Source organism: Oncorhynchus clarkii, chromosome 30 (assembly GCF_045791955.1).
Source record: "Oncorhynchus clarkii lewisi isolate Uvic-CL-2024 chromosome 30, UVic_Ocla_1.0, whole genome shotgun sequence".
NCBI lineage: Eukaryota > Metazoa > Chordata > Actinopteri > Salmoniformes > Salmonidae > Oncorhynchus > Oncorhynchus clarkii.
Window position 1 is genome coordinate 12040640 of NC_092176.1, and position 15773 is coordinate 12056412.

Here is a 15773-nt window from a genome sequence, read left to right on the forward strand (position 1 = left end):
CGCGTGTGTGCGTGCGCGCGTGTGTGCGTGCGCGCGTGTGTGCGTGTGTGTGTATGTGTCTTGATTAGGTTTAGGTGATTCTTTTTCCCTTTCATGTGGTTTTAGTCTCCTGTGCTTTGTTCCATTTCTTAATTACAGTAGTCTTCTCCTCTGAGATATATAACCCCCTCCCCACATCCAGCAGCATCCCATTAGCTCTGGACTGATGCTGTCTTTCTTAATACCTTTATACAATTAAAATAGACAGAGATCAAAAAGATACCAGAGCCTTACAAGGGAGATGTTTTTCACAAAATGCAGATTGTGTTATTGATGGCTGCCCATTTGGAAATCATTATGAGACAAGGAGTAATCGGTGAAGCTGCCTCAGCATTCAGAATAGAACACCCCCTCCCTATGGTCTTTCAACCAAGTGTCAAAGTTAGTTTTAAGTTCTTAAAAACAAAGTCCACTCTGAACGAACTACTTTATTAATAATGCTTTAGTTAATTGGATGCTCTTGGCTATACTGTAAGTATATTAGATAATAAAGTGTGTATTGCCTTGTAATGGGGCTATTTGTTGTGAGGTTATATGGTGTTGGTGGGAGATAGTATGTAATTGAACTTGACGTGCCAGTTTCATGCATTTTTCCCAGTTAGAATTATGTTAAACATAACTAACTCTCTCATGTTTTCTCCAACACTTTTCGTGAAGGGATACACAAACTAGGAAGTGTTTGTCAAGGTGCACTTGCTGCAATTCTCAGTCTACTCCCCTGGCGCAGGGTGTTCATTTTCGTGTCCCAGACCTCTGAAGGAGCAGCTCTGTGCATTCATCTTTAAGTGAATTTTGCCTTGTGTTGTATCAAACAAGCCCTGCGTGCTAATTAATGTATGAATTAATCAACATTTGCAATAATATGATTAATTATTTCATTGAATATCAATTAAAATGATTATTTTATGATTGCTATGATTATTATTATTATCACCATTTGAGAAATTGTAACGTGAGTCTACTGACATATTTAATGTAATAAGAAAGAAAAAACATTGCTTTTCAATGTGTTTTTATAATGACAGACTAGTAGCCAACCATGCCACTCTCTGCCAGTACCCTCGGAAATACAATTTGGGGGCCAAAATAATTGTAACTTTTTCATAAACAATGTGGAACCACTAACCTAGTCCTATGAACCATCATTAGCACAAAATTCCACTCATCATTGGTGCCAATTAGTAGAACAATCAAATTCATTCTTAGCCAAGCTGGAATTTCATGAATTTCACATTTCACATCATTTCAAAAGTATACCCCCATTTGGAATTAACTGTATTCTAATTTAAATGGAATTTATCCAAACTTGGCAATAAATTACCTCTTTAGAGAGGACATTTTGAAGTTGGTAGCTAGATTACTAGCAGGTGGAGAGTGACAAAATGAACATGCAAGGGAGAAGAAGATGAAACATGAAAGTATATTTCATTACATCAATGAAATCGTTTGATATCATGAAATCGAGTCCCATATTAGCCCAATCCTCCAGAGCTTGCATAGCAGCAGCGGAAAATTTCCACTATTCACACTTACAACACGATACACAGCGTTTCCGTGCCATTTCATATTATATCAAAGATTGATGATGGTCGGTTTACTAAACTGGGAGTTTGTTGGAAGTGATTCGTAGCAGCATATTATATTCCAGCATGTCACGAATCCAGTGTAGGCCCAACCAAATGAGGAGAAATGTGCGTGGAGTGTTGTCAATTTGATGATGCCTTGAAATAATTGTCACCAGGGGATTTGCCGAAACAGCAGTCTTTAGACAAAAGACGGCTATATGCTCTGGTGTATTGGTTCCATAGTCAACGACTGAAACAACCTGATTGACTTTGACTTCAACAGCACAGACGCATGAGGAGGAAGGTTAAATCAGTATGTCTGCTGGAGAAACAACAGAGCAAGATAACGTCCTAAATGTTCATAAGAAATCGGCAAGATTGTAAGTTGGTTTTTGAGCACGAGAGAGAACAATTGGCAGACCTGGCAAAGTCAAGTCCCATTTAATAAAAATAAGACTTATTATTGAGACGATTTGAGCTTGAAAATAAACATAATCGCAATATCACATTTCATACACGCCCGCAGACATGCCCGGTGCGACAATGTGTAACGTATAAGACAGCAGCATTATACCAGACAGGGAACGCAGATGATAAATATGCATGTATTCAATTAAGGGTATTACACAGGGGTTGATTTGCATAAGGATTTATGAGCTCAACATGCCTCTTCATATTTGTGCTATAAAACGTAAAAATCAACGCAGGCTATCTGTGCTTGGAAGGAACAGGTATTATGGGCTATGGGTTATTATGGGCTATTTTGGGCTATGCTACTTTTAAGACCCCCGCCACCACAAGCGTTTCTTTCTATATGCAACTACAACTGACTGGAGATATGGGGAGAAAGGTAAATAAAAATGAGGTAAACGTATAGGCTAATTGTGATATAGTGTAGTGATCATTTTATCATCATTAATTAGCCTACGGGTAACAATATTTGTATTACTATAATATTATGATTAATGACATCATACTCATGATTATTAGGCCTATGTCATTATTGCTGTTTTGACGGCTATATAGTAGCTGTTAAAGTTGAAAGATAAAGCGTGGAAAAATATATAAAGACTGCTGTTTTCCCCATAAAAGTCGGGAGTGCTAGAAAGATAAAAGTTTCTGCTAAGTGGATTCTGGACTCTCTTCATACAAGCTATTATAGGTGGGGATTTTCCATTGTTTAAATCTGAGACAGAAATCGAACAAATAAGGGCAAAAGTTAGTGCCCTGCTATTTCATTTCTTGTCGTTTCCTTTGCCATCGATGAAGAATAGGCTATTCTATAACGTGATGGTTTCAAAGGGGAGCAGTGTGCCTAGGTCTTGACAGTGTCCTTGCTTTAAGAAACACAATTCTATGGCTGTGATGTCATTTTCTCACACACATCTCAGGGATTTTCTGTCGCCCATTATTTTCCTGAACAAGGCAAGTCCTCCTCTGATGACGAAGTCCGAACTCCCCTCCCAATTAAGATCACATAGCTAATTAGAAGAGCGGATCCGGAGTAGAGGCTTAGACTACGGCCAGGGACAGCAGCGTCACCCACCACGCAACACTGGTTTGCAACTGGAGGAAATGAGAAGGGAAGTCTTGAGTCTAAACGGGAGTACCATTGAAATCATTCATATTGAAGTGTGTGTCTTTAGAACCGACACATCTTCAATTTGGGAGATTCTTCATTTAACCTAAATGACTCGCGCTGCACGAGGTGGATTTTGTTCACTTAATGTCACACATTTTGTAATGCTTGCGGTTGACACGGGCAAATTGTTGTTTTTAAATGACTGAAGAAAAATGCCTCTGAGTTGGAGGCCTATTGTGAGAACTTGTTGTTGATTTGATTTATTTTGTATGGATTAAACCGATTCAATACGGGCCTTAATTTGTGATATCAATTTGCCCTTATTAAAGGCCTATGTTGCTGGTATTTGTAACCTGATACTATTTTTTATTGAACCCTTATTTTACCAGTAGGTTTACTGAGAACCCATTCTCATTTAAAACAACGACCTGGGGAATAGTTACAGGGGAGAGGAGGGAGGATATAGATTAAACAAATCGAACACAACATTGAAATCTATACAACATCACCGTGATGGAACCTTCATTTCAAAGGACTATTATTTATTTCATTGCTCAGTGAACGTCTTCTTACACTACAATATACAAACTGTGCACTTTATCGCAACCATGTGTCTTTCATTTTGGTGTGCTTGGCAGGCCTATATTTGAATGAACCCAACTAACAACATGTAACCTTCCTGCTGACTTGGGTGTTTCTGTCTCAAATGTCGGCCAGGAGCTGAAACGGGAGAGTCTGAATAGGTCTTAATGACTTATTGTCAGCGTATTTGTAACCAGTTGTCTGGAGCTTCCTGCGGTTCCCATGACGCATAATGCATTGAGTCCCTATGATGGAATAAAATCATTTTGTCTCAGACGCCAGTGTGACATGCTCTAAACAGATGGCACAATAGAGAAAGTAATGCAGGAGATCATGTAAGCTGTAATTTGTTAAATGTTATGAAATATTACGATATAAAGATATAATAAATGGGTCAGGGTGGGTCAGAGAGAGAGAGAATTGAGAGAGAGAGAATTGAATTGAGAGAGAGATATACATAAACGTCATGTGACAACGGTTCAACAAATCACCTTTAACCACACTCAAGTCTTTGCAACACTGTCAAATCAATATTCCCATTATTCTTCTTCTTCTTCTTTCCATGTTGTTTTAGACTAGACTAGATAAGCTCTAAACTAAAGGTATCCAGACATCTAATCAAAAGCAGTCACAGAAAGGATGCGTCCAAACAGCATGACATGGGCAACCAACGAAAGAATACTCTGCATACTTCTTCCACAGCAGTAAAATAGGAATTCGACGATGTTGAAGAACCAATGAACATAAATCGTGGAACGTGACGTAAGGGTCCCTGTAGAAAAGGCGCGGAGTGTATCTCAAGGCCAGAGACCGCGGAACAGTGATAGGGGCTGCCTGCTTGAGTCTTAATGTATAGTCTTAGTCGACTCCTCCTTCTCGATTACTCACATGCATCTTTCTTGGCAAAGAGAAAAAAATGACTAAAGGAAAACAGCTTCTCTCAGACCTCCAACAGGATCCAAAAGCAACAAAAATTCTAATTGCTAACGAGTTATAGCTTTTGTTTTGTTAAAAAGCATAGGCTACATGTAGATTTTCATAACATCAATTCTGTTTTAACACCAACTTGGACAGTGTATTTTAGTTATGTGACAAACTGAAGAGGACGCAGCTACATGGAGATGCACGCGCCTACAATCTCAGACGCTGTTGTGTTGTTGATGTTTTTCTATTCCTTCGATTCGTGTGGAAATCATTTTAGTGTTACAGTGATGCAGGAGTAGAGGATTCCAATAAAAGTAGCGACAGTGTCCATTGATCGAGTTAGTATTGGTCGGCGAAGGACTAATTCATTCGTTTACTAATGCCCTGCAAAATGTTTTAATCCAAATTCCCCTGAAGAAATAGGAGGGACCAGTAGCAGACCCATGCAACGGGGCTTCGATAGTTGGTATGTTTTTAATTCCTTAGGAATTATTTAGCAAATGGCATTTCTTCTCTCATGATAATGGAATAATATATTGGTATGCTGCATATAATTAATTAGCATTAGTAAAACGACGGATTCCGTCACTTTAATTACTGAATTATAGCCTATGAGAGAGAGATGCAGAGATTCGGATGATGATTTCCATTGGCAGATGATAGTGTGGAGAACACGTGTCCATTTTTGCCTCACATTTTTTTCTGACCCGGAATTCTTACATGTCACACCAAGAAGGGAAATAATCTGACTGCCAATGCACGGGCTAGGTTTGCGTCTTATGGAAATCTTTGGTTGCAGATCTGAGGAAAACACGTATAATATCATCCCCTCTGCGGCAACGATGCTTTTCCACGGACTTCCTGGAGGCGACATGCACGGTGTTGTGGAAGAAATGGAGCGGAGAGGAAAGAGCGAATCCGCAGCTATCAGTTCGGCCATAGACATGGGAGAATCTGAAACGGTAGGCAACTGAACAACCACACGCGGAGGGGCGATTGCAATCGAGAGTACAGCGAGCAGTTGTGTACATATATCATAATGAGCAGCGAAACGTTGATGCCGAAAATGCAGGAGCAGTGCACTATAAAATCATACTTGGGATATTAAAAAAGACTTGAGATAGGCTATTAGAACTTGTTGGACTACGAAATAACTTACTTTTTGAGTTTATTGTTATTATTTTGAATAGGTCTTAAACAATGTATATATGAGTGTGGAATTGTTTTGAATCTCTATCACAATACAATTTAGCGTAATCTAATAATAATAGGCTAATGAATTCATAGGCAAATGCTAATCTGTTAATAGCAAATATCAGGGATGTTTTTACTATGCACGCTCAAGTGTTTTTAAGCATGACATTGTTCTGGTGTTAGAGATATGTTGTGGATTTAAACGTCATCATAATCAAATGAATGTTTCATAATTTTCTACTTTTTAAATTGTACAACATTACACATTCATCAATTCGTTGTGCAAATTAGTATGAGGCCTATATGCTACTGTTTCTGCCCTTACTAATAAGGGTACAATTCATAGAGATATTTTTTAACCTTTAGTCTAAAACGTGCATGTGTTCAAATCTTGTTTGATAAAATGTAACTTGAGTTAAATTACAAGTGAATTCGTTAGAATAGTAACAAATGTGAGGGGGGGGGGGGGGGGTCTTCTTCCTATAACATTGGCATTCACTTTGTTGCCTATATTTTTTGCCTAGGCCTAACGGGTGGGTAGAAGTGGTTTGATCTTTGATCTGTTTGGCTATATGTGATAATGTATTCGTATTGTGGTGAATTTCCTTATTTTGTTATGTGGTATTAGCCAAATCAAATTTGGCTAAATCCCCCCCAAGAATAATAATTGTCCCAAAAGTGTTTAAGAAATTATCATTTTCATGAAACGTTTTAAAAGAGTAAAACCATTTTTAGAGAATAGGCCTAAAGATAATGAAGTGTGTGTGTTTGTAAGTGTGTTTTGATTTGATTAGGATTTCTGAAATCGTAAATCTTGATGCGAGTAAGCCGTTCTTTCGAGGACTACAGGCTACATAACATGTGCTTTGTTGTTGTTTATGGATTAATGTTTCACTTTTAAATGCCCAAAATGTTTATGACAAGGTATGCTTTGGTCTAGAATAGGATACAGTTAGCCTAGCTATAGGCCTGTAAACTGGCATATTTTAATTGATGTGACATTTTTTTTCCTTCATTTCTACACTAACTAAATAACCCCTGTATTATGCGTTGCAATGCCCTCAGTCAGATATGACAATATGTTCATGCAAAACATCATATTTAAAAGAAGGTCTGATAAAAAGGAGCATATCTTCGAGCGGGAAATTATATATTATTTCGATATGGGTGTTTGATGACATGTGGTTGGTCTGTGTTTTAAGTGTGTGTTCGTTTCGTTGTCTTCTAGAACATGCAGTGCATGAACAGTGACAGGGTGGCTCTGTGCGCGGGCTGCGGTGGGAAGATTGCTGACCGCTACTACCTGCTCGCGGTAGACAAACAATGGCACATGCGCTGTCTCAAGTGCTGCGAGTGTAAACTCAACCTGGAGTCCGAGCTCACCTGCTTCAGTAAAGACGGAAGCATCTACTGCAAGGAAGATTATTACAGGTAACTCCATAAACTCCGCCAAAATGTAAAAGGGTTTGGTGATTATGAAGAATAACAAACGTTTGAAGTCAGATTTGCCCTAAAAACAGTCACCCCTGGACACATGATATTTAATTTGGGCATATAATATAAACCATATAATAGGCTTTAATATAGTCTATAGCGTGGCCATACTACAGAGCTTCGACACAACATTAAAAGTGCCCTTGCGCAAAACGCATTACATATGGCCTGTGTGAGAGTTTCAAAGTACTGTTCTGTTTCAAAGCGGGACATGGAGTAGGGTTACATAGCTGCCAATGTACTGTATGTGCTACTAATTGACGTGGTTAAGCCTAATTCACATCTAATCCAAATGTGTCCATCCACTGACTAGGTTCTGTTTTCTCTGCAGAAGGTTTTCGGTCCAGAGATGTGCCCGGTGCCACCTCGGGATCTCGGCCTCAGAGATGGTGATGCGGGCGAGGGACTTGGTGTACCACTTGAACTGTTTCACCTGCACATCCTGCAACAAGATGCTAACGACTGGGGACCACTTTGGCATGAAAGACAGTCTGGTCTACTGTCGGCTGCACTTTGAAAATCTCATACAGGGGGAATATCAGACACATTTCAATCATGCGGATGTAGCCTCTCACAAAGGACTGGGACCTGCCAACGCTTTGGGACTATCCTACTTCAACGGCGTGGGGACTGTGCAGAAAGGGCGGCCCAGGAAAAGGAAAAGTCCCGGGCCAGGAGCAGATTTAGCAGCCTACAATGCCGGTAAGACTACAGTGATAACATTTCCATTTAATATAGGCCTTTTCAGAACAACGCCATATTGACTCAGTGGCCACTCCCCCTAATCAAAAAGTTTTCATGCTTATAACAAAATTGCATCACTCTGCAAATTATAATTATTGCCAAGTCCAACGCAGGCCAACAATCATTAAAGGGTGGGACTTAAAAGTGAAAATGATTTTAAGCATGGTAATCATTTAAAAATAGTAATTTAGTTGTTCTCAATAATATATAATCTACATTCGATGCAACGACAATTTTATATAGATGTTGCATGATTTTAGGCTAATGTGTTTGTTATCTCAATCGTAACAGTTCGTTCTCATTCAAATAGAGAGGTGCAAAACATTTCGCCCTCTTCATTGCATCAGTTAATCTCTAACGATTTAAATAGGCTATCATAATCAATTGATGTTATGATATTTTAGTTTTTGCAACCAATTATTTCAAACCAATATTTCAATGACTTCTTTCTGTTAATTGATTTAAGGTATAGGCTATTATTTCTTAGGCCTAAAAGGCACATGGGGCCTATAGCAGAAGACACGTAGCCACTTATTTGATTTTGCTATACAATGTACTATACAAAGTTGTTTTTTAATCAATCATGTGCTTTACCTCCATGGACGTTCGGGTTTTGTTAATGTCAGAAAAGTTTCGTAGCCTAAAAGGTTGTAATATTGCATATCTTATTTGTGCTCTGGAGAAAGTAAATACCAAATGTGACCATCATTCTAGGCTACACTGTCGTTGGACACATCTGAGTTAATTTAGGCCTAATATTCAAAACATTTGACATCATTTCTCAGACGAAATTATAACATGGTGATTTACCAAATTGCTGCCGATTATTCATCCGAAATCCCCCTCTCCACAATTCAATTGCAATGCAACAGTGTGTGGCAGGGCAGTTTTATCCATAGCATTTTTCCTCCTGTCCCCTAAAATTTTTTTTGGAAGTTCCGGCTTTCGCCTTAGCCATTTTCCACTTGTCAGGCTCTATAGACGTCTAAAGTTCCCCTTCTCGCTCCGATGCGCACTCGGGGACCGGTTGGTCTGGGACGTGGCCCGGATGGGTGTGCACTACAACAGATCAATGAGGCTTGACGAGTTATCCAGTAGTGATTGTGGCCAATGAGCAGTTGTTGCAACAGCAAAATCATTTATATCACCAAGAAAGGCCCCTTCAACAAGCATAATTGTCTTCTTGTATCGACATTTGTGTTTTGGGAATGAAACATTGCCGTCAGTTATTGTGTTATTAAACTGTTTTCAGGTGCATTCCATCCAGCTTTCATCAAATAAGTCAATCGTAGAATAAAACATTGACAAAGGGCAAGGTGAATCGATCTACCTTCAGGGTATTGTCCTACGGGCTATTCAAATAAGCGTATATAAAATCACTTTTCTATTTAGGCCTACGCATCACTAGCCCGTGTGTCATAATTCACTTGGTCATATGAAGATTTTCCACATGGTTCATCATCTGATTGAGTCACCATACTTTTTCATCCAGTAAACCCAAGTAGGATGTCTCACAACATCTAAGCGAGAAGGGGAGGGGGTTGGTCCGCTACTGCCCTCTACTGTTTACGGATTGGGCCACTGACTGCTGTACAGATCAACCCTACTGCATTTGATTAATAAACAACCTATTTAAAGTAGGCTATTGACTAAAGTCACCTAACAATCGTTCACAAACGAAATCGACGTTGTGCTTTAATAAACATTTAATACGTTTCTGAATGTGTTGTGGTCTGTAGAAGCTAACCTATACATTATTTCCAGCTGCTATTAGAAAGGTACTCAATCAGCCTGTCAATAGCTTTTGAGAATTTGCGAAAGATAAGTACTTTTTATGTATGCATGGTGTTTGTGGTTTATTGTCTGAAGTGTTATTCTGAGAAATTCGAATGACTAATATTTATTGCAGGCAGCATTAAATATGTCTGAACTGTCATGAATAGATAGCGACACTTAAGCATTTGCCAAGAAAATACTGTCATGGAAATGTGTCATGTTTTTGCGTCCACGATTTGATTATCTAGGGCAGAATATAGCATATGACAATTAATATGACAACAGCCATCACACAATTAGGGTTATTATTATTAGTAGTAGTATCAACCTATATTAATTCGACTATTTTTGTATTCATTTTACCCGTTTTATGTGCTTATTATTTCAACTCAATTCATGGCATTTTTATTTCGCAAACTGCCAATGCATATTTCACAGCGTAAGACCTCTACGTGTAAAGACACTCCAGCCAATACTAGCCAGACAGTCATTCACATGCACATATTTTAATTGGTTGATATCTTACACAACCCGCCTATGACACCATATAGTGTGAGTCTCTGCTTAATGCATGTGAATCTAACACTGGCTATCGCCTTACAAACGTGTCATTGTTAGAAGTCAATGTTCATGTTAACACTGACATATACAAATATCACAAATACATCAAATATCTTACAAATATAATATAATATTTGGATTATGGTACTGGGTGGTGTAAGGGTCTTATTAGACATTGATTTTCAATATTAAGGCTGTGGTTGAATTTACAATCACTGTTCAATTATACCTACCTATGTTTGTATTCCTCTCCACGCGCTCTACCCAACATTGCATTACTTAACCAATTTTAAAACATGGCGTTAAAAGCCAGCTACACTCACTGCTGCATATAAGCCAGCATGTTGCTGATTTGATTAAGGTATCAATTCAATACACAATGTCTAAAAATACATAACACGGTCATGTTTAACTTATCCACTTGTTTGTGAATGAAACACCATATTCAGGTGGACTAACCAACATCTAAAATTTGTGTGTGTGTTTGTGTGTATGTGTGTGTGTGTGTGTGTGTGTGGTGTCCTCCAGCACTCAGCTGTAATGAGAACGACGGCGACTCTATGGACAGGGACTCCTACAGCTCCAGTCAGAAGACCAAGCGCATGCGGACCTCCTTCAAACACCACCAGCTGAGGACCATGAAGTCCTACTTTGCCATCAACCACAACCCAGACGCCAAGGACCTGAAGCAGCTGGCCCAGAAGACTGGCCTCACCAAGCGTGTACTACAGGTTAGACACACGGCCAATACTGTATTGGTCCTCATATTTAACCAAATGAGAAACTACACACAAATGGAAAAATAAAACGTGTTCTTGTGTATTATGATGGCAATACAATTGAATAATGGGATGTTGAAATTAAACGAGTAACAAAGGGACATTTTTCTATTTCAATTTCCAGATAGGAATTGTAAGGAGTGGGAGTAGTAAAAACAGTCTGTACTGTTTATTATGGGGAGCGGGGAAGCACAACAGAGAGTGCTTGATTTCCACAAAGACGACAGCAAATTATCTAGGGGACGGAAGAAAAAAATGAGACAAAAAGGTTTCTGAACAAAAATTCTGTAAAAATCGCTCCGCTTTAATTAACGCTCCCAGAAAACAAAGCAGTCATTTTGCTTTGATGCGTTCTATTTTTCATGCCTGTTATTCCAGTTGAAACCTTCCCTCTGTCTTTTCCCCACGGTTCCATCACTAACAGTCGCAACGATGTTGCCTTGCTGTGGTACACAGGTCTGGTTCCAGAATGCTCGGGCCAAGTTCCGGCGGAACCTGATGAGACAGGAGAACACGGGCGTGGACAAGACCTCAGACGGCTCCACCCTGCAGGGGGGCACACCCTCTGGCCCCGCCTCAGAGGCCTCAATGAGCCCCTCCAGCACACCCACGACCCTGACGGACCTGACCAACCCCACCATGCCCACCGTCACCTCCGTGTTAACCTCTGTGTCTGTCAGCATGGATGTTCACGAGTGCAGGAGCCCATCGCAGACCACCCTGACCAGCCTGTTCTGACGCCCCCTCACAGACTGCCCCCTTCAGCTTCCTCTGATGCCCCCAACCCTTTAAGCAAACACCCTGACCAGCCTCTCCCCTGACCCGAACCCCCCCCCCCCCCCCCCCCCGACTCTGTCCACTCGGAACCTAAACACAGACCCTTGACAGAGACATTGAATGGACTAGTAAAACTAAGGTAAAGGAAAAAGGATCTTACTTTTACTCTGAGCCCATTTTAGAATATTTGCATAGTGAGGCTGCAAAGCCTTGCAGAAGGAACCGTTGTTGTTATTCTGTTGTTGTTGTTGTTGTTGTTGTTTTGTTGAGAACTGAAGAGACTTGATTTGCATTTTTCAGTGTTTACAGAATGAAACTTGGGGAAAAGAAAAAAAAAACGGCTTAATTTTGGAAATTCATTTTTTTCCAGCACAATATTTATGTTGTTGTACAGGAGTCACTGTTAGGAAACATTGAGAAGGATTGTAAAATGATGGGGAATCTGAGATTAAACACAGGCTAAGATATCCTAAGACTGCCATGTGCCTTACACTCCATTTTATCTTCAATTGGCCCCAACATATCCAGACCTATTTCTCCCAGTAACATCAGATAGATACACACGTTTTGAACCAACAGAGAGTATTTTGGATCAAGGGTATAGGAGTAAATGTGTGTGTGTTCCGTGTGTCTGGTGCATGTGTCTGTGTGTGTGTGTCTGTGTGGGTTTGTGGTCTTAACTGCTGTTGAATAAATCAAAAATTACATATTTACACGCACGCACAAACACAGATCTGGCGTATGATATCATACAATAGGTCGAAATGAAACAGCCAATGAAAGCTTGTTTTGTTTTGAAATATTGTGATCTTACGATTTGCATTTATCTTACAAGAACATCAATTCTATACCTCATTTACATAAGAACTTGATATCAATGACGATGGTTTTGCTGGCTAAATCCTGCTGTGACACAGTGCACACTGGCATCCCGACCTCTTACCTCAGCTCAGCTTCCACTGTTCAACACAACTGGGAATTTTGAATTGCAATTGGTCAAAATGTTGTTTCCCCCAACAGGAGTTGAAGCACTAAAAGCCAATATAAGGCTATTTTCAAGTGTATCTTTAATCAGACACAATGTAGCATGATATGTGCAGGCAGCGTGTTATGTCCAACCAAGAGAAAAGGCCAGCTATTTATATTTGTGTTACAGTAGATACCATAATTATCATAAAGCTCTAATTGTGGGCTTCTGTTTAAGTTGTGCAACCATTTACTTCCAAATTCTGTTACATGAAACAACAGTCAACTGTCTACAAATGTTCAATTTTCCCTTTTGTATACAGTATCACAAGACAGATATTTTACTCATAGGGAAAAAAAGATGAGTTTACGAGTGAGAATACGCAGTCATACGGTTCCTTCCACCTTCATCCCTCAAACACTACTACTACTACTACTACTACTACTACTACTACTACTACTACTACTACTACTACTGTACCAGCTACTGGTCTCCAATGATGTATGGTTATTGACTGAGGACTTACTGTTTTCCTGCACCTTCTTGTACAGATCCTGACCCTTCGATGTAGTCTTCTGTAAGAAATATAAAAAATTAATTATAACTTATGTCATCCTTACAAATTTGTTCCTTCACGTCTGTGAGTTTTGTAGTACACCATTAAAAGCACCTATTTTGCATTGCTCGACTAAAGCCTCACATTGAGATGGTCTGTCATCTATCTACTGTAGTGGATGGTGGTACTGTAGATGTGTTGTCATAGTATCAAATCTGTCTCTACATATGCATTCCCTTCCTTTCAGCATTCCAGGGATTCTGTGCTCGTGTGGCAGATCCAGTCTAGAACCATTATTGGAATTGCAGAAATGAGGGTCATGCGAAGCCTGCTCACATAACCATTCAGACCAGGGCCGACTGGCTTTTATATGAGCTAATGTTTTTTAGGGGAATTTACTCGGCCACAGACAGTTGAAACAGATCTGAACTCTCACAATAAAGGCACGGTTTGGACCAACCTCTAAGCTCCTGACTGGTATAAAACTGGTCACTTAGCATCCGCCATGTTGGCTCTGAGTTATAGTATGTCAACAGGCTGTTGGTGCTACCATACGTGACCCGGGTTGCTGTACACACTATGTCAACCAACCCGTTAACATTTAACAGTAAGCCAACATAGTAACACCTACTCCGTCTAGACCAGAAAAGTTTACTTTATTAATAGCTACAAAACAAGCTTCTCTAATCAAGAGACCGTTGATTGAGGTTGGTAATAATAAAACAAACTGTTTCGTGGGCAGCTTTCCCCTCTCAGCTGGGGCAATATGTGTCCCATTTTCTCATGGCACCAGTGACCGCCCGCTCAGCTGAAACTAATAATATGAGGAATTTCATCTCTGATTGTAAATCCACACCAAGCCAGACTAAAGGCGTCCGCATGGTTCCTAACTGAAACAGTTCGGAAGAGTTCGTGCATATATTATGATGACATTTTTGTGACGATTTTGTTCATTTTGGACTTCGGTAAGGGTTTTATCGGTTGTTTGGGCACACACAAACGTTTCTTGAGGCAAACCAAAGTCGGTTGCCGAAGTCTACGCCCCTTCGTCGGTGATTAGTCAACAGTAGGGATGCTTCAATAAAGTCTTTGTTGTCATTCAACGAGAGATGACTCGTTTTCATGCCATTTTTTTATTTAGAAATACTGCACCAGACATCTTAGTTAGATTTTTGAGTTATCTTAAATTAATTCTGACTATTTTGAGGAAGTGTATACTGGCTACGCCATCTCAAAATGGACAAACAGTACTATTGCCGCTTTTTTCTAGTTTCTCAAGCGAATGTCTTATGGGAGTATGCAAGCACACTTGTTCGATTCGCCTAGCCGACATTGGCTAGCCGCCAGCCGTACTGAAGCATGTTGAAGCCTTCGGTCCTTTCTAAAATAATTAGGAACTCCCTTTCTCTCAACAGAGGAAGCCTCCTCGCTGGTAGCCCAAATTGCTCTCAATAAACTCAAAAGGGACTTGGATTGCATGAATAAAGGCAAATCACCTGGATGGGACGGTATTCCCCTTTAGCTCTGTTTAACATTTTGCAATCAATTAGGTCCACTATTGCTCAAAATGATTAATAAAGCCTTTCACAAATGTTAATTTGAGATGTGAATACAGCAGTAATTTTGCTTTTATTAAAGAAAGGTAAGGATGCCACCCAATGTTCTCACTATCGCCCCCTATCTTTGATAAACACAGATGATAAACTGTTTTTCAAAGTGTTGTGCGGTCCTGTCTCGAGACTTACCCAAATTGGCCCACACAAACCCAAGAGGGGTTTGTTAAAAAAAAAAAGGTTTATCCTCGGATAACCTCAATCGACTATTACATATCTTAAATGCATAATCAGAAACAACATCTCCTTGGGCTGTTCTATCTCTCGATGCAGAAAAAGCTTTTGATTGACGAGAATGGTCATACCTCTGGGAATTGGCTCAACTTTCATTAACATTTTACTGCAGTGGGCTAAGTCTTGGTGTTTCTTGGTAGTCTTAAACAAATCTACTTTGAAACAAAGATCTACACCTCACACATTTGGCTATGGGCTTAAAAAAAGAAGATGCCTGTACCATGTCAGAGATAGAGTTGAAATGTATTACATTTTGAGTTTGCATCTCAATATTACACTTTACATACATTACAGAAGACTGAAATATAACAAAACCGTTTGACATATAGAAACATCAGATTTTTAAATATTTTTTTAACGTAATGTTTATGGATTATGAAAAAGAT

General features: G+C 39.6%; 1 protein-coding gene across 3 annotated transcripts; it reads left to right on the forward strand.

The window, feature by feature from the left end:
- The first annotated feature begins 5065 nt into the window (after positions 1-5065).
- LOC139389676 (LIM/homeobox protein Lhx2-like) lies at positions 5066-12036 on the forward strand. Of its 3 annotated transcripts, XM_071136558.1 has the most exons (6): positions 5066-5158; positions 5492-5654; positions 7115-7317; positions 7712-8082; positions 10990-11192; positions 11697-12036. In XM_071136558.1, exons 2-6 carry the CDS (start codon positions 5535-5537, stop codon positions 11976-11978), a joined length of 1179 nt encoding a protein of 392 aa, XP_070992659.1. In that variant the 5' UTR covers positions 5066-5158; positions 5492-5534; the 3' UTR covers positions 11979-12036. The 3 variants fall into 3 exon arrangements, with proteins under 3 accessions (XP_070992659.1, XP_070992658.1, XP_070992660.1); XM_071136557.1 differs by lacking the exon at positions 5066-5158 and having other exon boundaries at positions 5281-5654; XM_071136559.1 differs by lacking the exon at positions 5066-5158 and having other exon boundaries at positions 5281-5654; positions 11665-11837.
- The last annotated feature ends 3737 nt before the right edge of the window (positions 12037-15773 follow it).